The 8,102-nt window shown below is 54.8% G+C and overlaps 1 protein-coding gene across 2 annotated transcripts in view; it reads right to left on the bottom strand.

Moving 5' to 3' along the window:
• PRKCB (protein kinase C beta) overlaps positions 1 to 7,068 on the bottom strand; it is a 222,512-nt gene extending 215,444 nt beyond the window's left edge. For both annotated transcript variants that reach the window (XM_018561835.1, XM_018561827.1), the window contains exon 1: positions 6,770 to 7,068. In XM_018561835.1, coding sequence (XP_018417337.1) covers positions 6,770 to 6,930 — 161 coding nt within the window. In that variant the 5' untranslated portion in view covers positions 6,931 to 7,068. The remainder of the gene's footprint in view (positions 1 to 6,769) is intronic.
• Between the last annotated feature and the right edge of the window lie 1,034 nt (positions 7,069 to 8,102).

The following is an 8,102-nucleotide window of genomic DNA, read 5'->3' as shown; positions in this document are numbered from 1 at the left end:
CTTTTTTTGAAGTAGATGTAAACTCAATCACTAAAATCTTACACAAGCGTTCATCCTTGTTAAATCTGCAGCTTCCTTTAAAAGAATACCTGGGGATCCTGCCAGTGTTCAGGCACTTCCTGTAATAGGGTGACAACTCTCTGTACCTATCTCCCAACTGTGCGCCAGTGTTGTCAACCTGTCATATAGGATTTTGATGGAGACTACAAGTGGCATGTTCAACACACATGACACAGGCATGGTGAACTGTTTTCGCTGTCAGGGAACCCGCCCTGGTGCATGCCATGCAATTATCACTGGAGTGTCACTAACTGCTAGGCCTGTAGTCATAAATGAAGCCTGCCTGTGACACCAAGATGCACCTGTGTGGTCATAACACTAACTAACCATTACACACAATGCAATCTCATATCAGCGAACAGCCCCCTATAGGAATCACTGCCCAAACTGCTGTCATTAAAATGACCGTGTCACTAGCTAAAGGAAGTTAGGCCAGAAGCAACCTGTAAAAGACAGAAAGGACTAAATACCAGCCCATGGCGGTATACAAGGCTGCTTTGCGTCGCATACGTGTTACCTGCTGCTCGCTGTGACTTCTGCTGACAGCCCCCTATACCACAGCAGGACACAGTAGTGATGCACGGGGTCAGCAAAGGGAACTACAAGTGGCAGCGGGGACACACCATCTCACACACCCGGAAGTGACAGGGAGCAGCGGGGACACACCATCTCACACACCCGGAAGTGACAGGAAGCAGCGGGGACACACCATCTCACACACCCCGAGGTGACAGCACGCAGCGGGGACACACCATCTCACACACCCGGGAGTGACAGGGAGCAGCGGGGACACACCATCTCACACACCCCGAGGTGACAGGGAGCAGCGGGGACACACCATCTCACACACCCGGGAGTGACAGGGAGCAGCGGGGACACACCATCGCACACACCCGGACGTGACAGGGAGCAGCGGGGACACATCATCTCACACACCCGGAAGTGACAGGGAGCAGCGGGGACACATCATCTCACACCCGGAAGTGACAGGGAGCAGCGGGGACACACCATCGCACACACCCGGACGTGACAGGGAGCAGCGGGGACACATCATCTCACACCCGGAAGTGACAGGGAGCAGCGGGGACACACCATCGCACACACCCGGACGTGACAGGGAGCAGCGGGGACACATCATCTCACACCCGGAAGTGACAGGGAGCAGCGGGGACACACCATCGCACACACCCGGACGTGACAGGGAGCAGCGGGGACACATCATCTCACACCCGGAAGTGACAGGGAGCAGCGGGGACACACCATCGCACACACCCGGACGTGACAGGGAGCAGCGGGGACACATCATCTCACACCCGGAAGTGACAGGGAGCAGCGGGGACACACCATCGCACACACCCGGACGTGACAGGGAGCAGCGGGGACACATCATCTCACACCCGGAAGTGACAGGGAGCAGCGGGGACACACCATCGCACACACCCGGACGTGACAGGGAGCAGCGGGGACACATCATCTCACACCCGGAAGTGACAGGGAGCAGCGGGGACACACCATCGCACACACCCGGACGTGACAGGGAGCAGCGGGGACACATCATCTCACACCCGGAAGTGACAGGGAGCAGCGGGGACACACCATCGCACACACCCGGACGTGACAGGGAGCAGCGGGGACACATCATCTCACACCCGGAAGTGACAGGGAGCAGCGGGGACACACCATCGCACACACCCGGACGTGACAGGGAGCAGCGGGGACACATCATCTCACACCCGGAAGTGACAGGGAGCAGCGGGGACACACCATCGCACACACCCGGACGTGACAGGGAGCAGCGGGGACACATCATCTCACACCCGGAAGTGACAGGGAGCAGCGGGGACACACCATCGCACACACCCGGACGTGACAGGGAGCAGCGGGGACACATCATCTCACACCCGGAAGTGACAGGGAGCAGCGGGGACACACCATCGCACACACCCGGACGTGACAGGGAGCAGCGGGGACACATCATCTCACACCCGGAAGTGACAGGGAGCAGCGGGGACACACCATCGCACACACCCGGACGTGACAGGGAGCAGCGGGGACACATCATCTCACACCCGGAAGTGACAGGGAGCAGCGGGGACACACCATCGCACACACCCGGACGTGACAGGGAGCAGCGGGGACACATCATCTCACACCCGGAAGTGACAGGGAGCAGCGGGGACACACCATCGCACACACCCGGACGTGACAGGGAGCAGCGGGGACACATCATCTCACACCCGGAAGTGACAGGGAGCAGCGGGGACACACCATCGCACACACCCGGACGTGACAGGGAGCAGCGGGGACACATCATCTCACACCCGGAAGTGACAGGGAGCAGCGGGGACACACCATCGCACACACCCGGACGTGACAGGGAGCAGCGGGGACACATCATCTCACACCCGGAAGTGACAGGGAGCAGCGGGGACACACCATCGCACACACCCGGACGTGACAGGGAGCAGCGGGGACACATCATCTCACACCCGGAAGTGACAGGGAGCAGCGGGGACACACCATCGCACACACCCGGACGTGACAGGGAGCAGCGGGGACACATCATCTCACACCCGGAAGTGACAGGGAGCAGCGGGGACACACCATCGCACACACCCGGACGTGACAGGGAGCAGCGGGGACACATCATCTCACACCCGGAAGTGACAGGGAGCAGCGGGGACACACCATCGCACACACCCGGACGTGACAGGGAGCAGCGGGGACACATCATCTCACACCCGGAAGTGACAGGGAGCAGCGGGGACACACCATCGCACACACCCGGACGTGACAGGGAGCAGCGGGGACACATCATCTCACACCCGGAAGTGACAGGGAGCAGCGGGGACACACCATCGCACACACCCGGACGTGACAGGGAGCAGCGGGGACACATCATCTCACACACCCGGAAGTGACAGGGAGCAGCGGGGACACGCGATCTCACACACCCGGGAGTGACAGGGAGCAGCGGGGACACACCATCTCACACACCCGTGAGTGACAGGGAGCAGCGGGGACACATCTCACACACCCGGAAGTTACAGGGAGCAGCGGTGACACACCATCTCACACACCCGGAGGTGACAGGGAGCAGCGGGGACACACCATCTCACACACCCGGAGGTGACAGGGAGCAGCGGGGACACACCATCTCACACACCCGGAGGTGATAGGGAGCAGTGGTGGCCCTGAAGTTGCCACCTGTCAGAAATATAGGTAGTCCTCCTCTGCGTTTAAAGAGTGCCACAGGTCAGATTTGTATCAGCACGCATCAGGTGCACTTTAAAAGGAGACCTCCGCTAACAGAGAAATACACTGCAATTGAGTTACTGCACAGGTGTAAAATCAGCCTAACACACTGGTAACTAATGAGCCCCCCGCCATGCACTGTACATGCGTCACTGGGGGTCATCCCATTCCTACACATGTCAACACTGTAAGCAATGCACCTGACCCTTCAATGCACCATGACACACAGATCCACGAACACATTGTCCAGGGGAATCTCTGGACTGAAGGTGAAGATTGCAGCAAAGGCCATATTTTATTTTATTTTTAAATGGGCTATTTATTTCTATGTTGATTTTTGTGTTTCTTTTGCTGGGGTTCTGCTTTTATTACCCATAGCTGGCACCTTATTCATAGACCTATAGACTGGGGTAGCCAAACTGTGGGTGCCGCTGTCTGCACCTCTTCAGTCGGCATTCCTCGATCAGCTAATTGAAGGAGATGGCTGGAAAATCTTCGTACGGCCAGAGCCGGCAGCCAATGAGCCGCCGGCTCTGTTCGGGTTTCCTGACAGTGGCCGCCGGCAATACAATGCAAACAGCGGGATTCCTCAATCGACACGCTGGTGGTGTTGGAGGAATCTGCTCTATTTTTTTCCTTGAGCTCGCTGGTTGCACGAAATAAAAATAGGAGCAGCGTATGGCCACCCTTAGGCCCCGTTTGCATTACTGCGGTGCAGGAATTCATGAGTGCGTTACCGCAATGCACAGCACTGCATGCTACTTGCGACGGTGCAGTGTGGTGCCATGCATTCTGAATGGCAACCTTATACACCTTACTCACGGTGGGCTGCACCACACGACAATGCACTAACATGCATTGCAATGCGCTGCCAATAAAAGGTGGAGGCCTGATTTCTGGGCACGTTAAAGCGCATTGTTAACTTCAGAGTGTGTTACCACATCGCACCCCGGCGGCTACATATAACCCAGGGGCAGACCAATGAATACTGAATTCAGGAACCAGTCAGTCCAATCCAGCAAGTTTTTTTGTTAGAGCCAGCCCCATTGATACCAACTAGAGAAGACCGGTCAAAATAAGACCCCGTCCACACCAGGGTGGTTCAGATCCGCCGACATGAACGATTCCACACATTGCTATGGGGACCATTCATGCAACCCCCACGGGTCCGCACGTTCCAAACCGCCCCCCGCCGGAACTGCTCTCTGCTCTATTTTTGCCGCGCTGATCAGTGCGGTTTCCATACAGGAAATCAGCACTGATCAGCGTGGTTTTGGGGTGTTTTTAATTGCGTTTCAGCGCTGAAACGCGAATTAAAAACTCCCAAAACCTCCCTTTTGAGATCAGCGCAGTAACCGCACAGATCCGCAACCGCCCTGGTGCGAATGGGTTACCGCACACCGTCACAAGCCCAACACAGCAGCCTAACAAATTTTACAAGCCACCGGGCTTATTAAATAAAGCTATAATCTAGGGCAACCGGATTTCATCAGTTTAGCGATTCAGTTAGTTTCCTGTGTGTGTGGGGAACTGATCTTATCAGGAAGCGAGGGTCCCGCTAACGTGATCGTCGCCTGCAATTCCCTTGCGCGCCGGCTAACCCTTAGCGGGAATCTGGCTGCACTGCACTGGCACCCCTGCAATGTCAACAAGTCACAAGTACACAGAAGCAATTGTAGAACACGGACAATGGAAAGAAAACCCCGCACGGCTCTACTAATCCCATCTACGAATCGGCGCTCCCCGTGCGGAAAACGCATCGGGCTTCGTAAATAAAAAAAAACAACAGGGACCGCGGCAAGAATTTTTTTCCGGGCTTTGTAAAATGACGGGACGCAGAGCGAAGGCGTCATTCACTGTATAGGCTGCTGCAGAGGAATGGTGGGATGTGGTTGCTTAGGATTACCATGGTTCTGCACGGTGGAATGAGGAGATCAGGTTGCTAAGGGTTACCATGGTTTTACACAGAGAAACGATGGGATCAGGTAGCTAAGGGTTACCATGGTTTTGCATAAAGGCACATTGGATCTGGTTGCTAACTGTTACCAGGGTTTTGCACAGAGGACCGATGGGATGAGGTTGCCAAGGGTTACCATGGTTTTGCAGAGAGGAACATTGGATCTGGTTTGCTAAGTGTTACCATGGTCCTGCACAGAGGAACAATGGCATTTGGTTGCTAAGGGTTAGCAAATATATAACAAGGGGGAAGCCTAGGATGTCCCTTAGGTACCTATTGAATATAATTCTAGTAACAATTACAGTGGCTCTGCAAAGGAATGACAGGATAAAGTTGCTAATGGTTACCACAGTTCTGCACAGAGGAATGATGGGATCTGGTTGCGAAGGGTTACCAAATATATAATAAGAGGGAAGCCTGGGACGTCCCTGGGGTGCCTATTGAATATAATTCCAGTTAAGGGTTGCAACCGTTCTGCAGAGAAATAATGAGATCTGGTTGCTAAGGGTTACCACAGTCCTGTAGAGAAATGGTGGGGCCTGGTTGCTAAGTGTTACTGCAGTTCTGCAGAGGAACAACAGGATCTGGTTGCTAGGAGTTACATAGGGCAAAGCGTGATAGCGACAATCATAAAGCCACAAGTAGCCCTCTTAGGTCCTCCAGCCCTGCGTGTAACAAAGGCCACATCTGACTGGTCGCTAAGAGTTACTGCGCTATAAACGCCATCGCCGCATCTTATCACCGAACGTTACGGCGGCGCAATAAACACGTGTGCGGCGTCAGTGAAAGTTCTCACCAAAGCGAGGGGTTAACCATAACGTGCAGCCATGCATCTGCGGATTCACACGCACTGCAGCACCAGCATGCACTGCAGATCTTATTGGTGAAATGTAAGTCATTCTTATCGGACTTCCTTACCAAGGCAATGAGCGCCACAGCAGCCAATCCTCCTCCTTCCCTAAGCGGTTGCTACTGGTTACAGCACTCTGCTCGTCATCACCAAGGGTGAAAGACGCATAAAATAAAAATGCTGCAAGTTGAAGTTTTAAAAACGGTGCCAATCGAAAGGGGCATGCATAACACCGCCTGGTGCAACCGGAACAGATGGCAGCTCGTGAAACTGAGACGGCATGTAAAGCGCAGTAACTCATAGTAACCAATCGCCTTTCTTGATTAGTCCAGTTTCCAGCTGTCAGATTTACAGAAGACAATTTCTGACGCACTTTGAACGCCGCTTTTTATTTTTGCATTATTAAACTGTCTCTTTGGACTGCAGGGCGAGCAATGCGAGTGCAACAGGGCAACGAAGAGTGCATAGCAATGCGAGAGCCCTGTGCTATCTGCAACCCAAGTGCAATGCATAAATGAAGTGCAGCACAAGTGATCCCTACAGATGATAGAGGAAATGGGATCACCTGGGGGTGAGATACACATGATGAGCAGGCTGTCAGGTGAGTGACACCCCCTCCTCCCCCCCCCCCATGCCACCTATCTCACCAGATGAAGTCGGTGCAGTGGCTGCAGAAGGTGGGCTGCTTGAAGAAGCGCGCAGTGAACTTGTGGTCCTTCACCTCGTACACGTTCTTCTGGCGGAGGGCCCCCTTCCTGGCGAAGCGGGTGGTGTTCTCGTCAATCTCGCAGTCGGCGGGGTCAGCCATGCTGGGCGCTGCGCGGGTGCGGGTGCTGGAGGCTGTGCGGTGTCTCCGGTCTCCCCGGGCGCACTGGGCTCTCTCCAAGCGCCTCTGCACACAGCTGCTTCCCCGCACCGCGCGTCAGCCGGACACGCCCCCACCCTCATCTGCCTAAGCACGCCCACACAGCGACCCTGGCCGCGCCCACTCGCCGAGCGAGGACCAGATCCCGGGCTCAGCATGCATGAGCATGCATCTGCCGGGGATGTCACTTCGGAGGAGGATGCTGAACTTGGCTTGGCACCGCCACGAAATGCCCGACCACCTGGCACTAGTTCTGGCTGTATGATGTTCACTTTACTGAAGGCATTCTCTTCGCTCAGTTTTTTATTTTGTGTAGTATTACAGATATATATATTTTTAATTCATGTTAACCACTTGAAGTCCGGGGTGTTAAACCCCCTTCCCATCCAGGCCATAGGCACACTGACAGGTCCTCTTTATGGAGACATTAGGGGTCTCTAAGACCCCTAATGTCACCTGGGGACCCCAAAAGAAGCTGATGAAGCACAGATCTGCTTCATCAGCTTCTTCTCTCTGGCTATAGCAGCCAGATGACTGACAGGTGAATGCGGAAGTGATGTAATACACATTACTTCCGCATTCACAGCACGGAGGGAGGTCAGCAAGGAGGAAGATGCTGACATCCCTCCCATCTTACCTCCTGACACCCTCCCGGGCCGCAGATGGGGCAGCGGATCCCGGGATTGAAGGTGAGGAGTCAGGAGGGGGGCAGGAGCGAAATTTGAGGGGGAGGGGGGGCGCGCAGCCAGACAACCCATACATACAATCGGCAGGCTATAGAGCCGCCGATCGTATGTATGTGAAACAGCCGGTAACGGCTGTAAAGAACGGGCTGTTTTTTTCTGCCGGGCTAGGGGGCGGACGCGTGCAGAAAAACAACCCGCCAATGCGACTGTGCCGTCCGTACGTTTTTTCACAACGGGCGGACGGCAACAGGTTAAAGGAACATTCCACTTTTTGCAAAGATATAATAAATGCATCCACACTGACGAAAGAAAAAAAAGTGCATTCATAAATGTTTTTGCATTGGAGCATGCAAAGTATTGCAACTGCCATCAGTGGATCGCGGGTGCAACGCACAGGGTCCTGCAGGCTAACCCTGAAGCCCCCAGGTC

Source organism: Nanorana parkeri, unplaced genomic scaffold (assembly GCF_000935625.1).
Source record: "Nanorana parkeri isolate BGI_ZX_2015 unplaced genomic scaffold, ASM93562v1 scaffold19, whole genome shotgun sequence".
Taxonomy (NCBI): Eukaryota; Metazoa; Chordata; class Amphibia; order Anura; family Dicroglossidae; genus Nanorana; species Nanorana parkeri.
The sequence above is the reverse complement of the archived record's forward strand: the minus strand, read 5'-3'. Positions and strand labels throughout refer to the sequence as shown.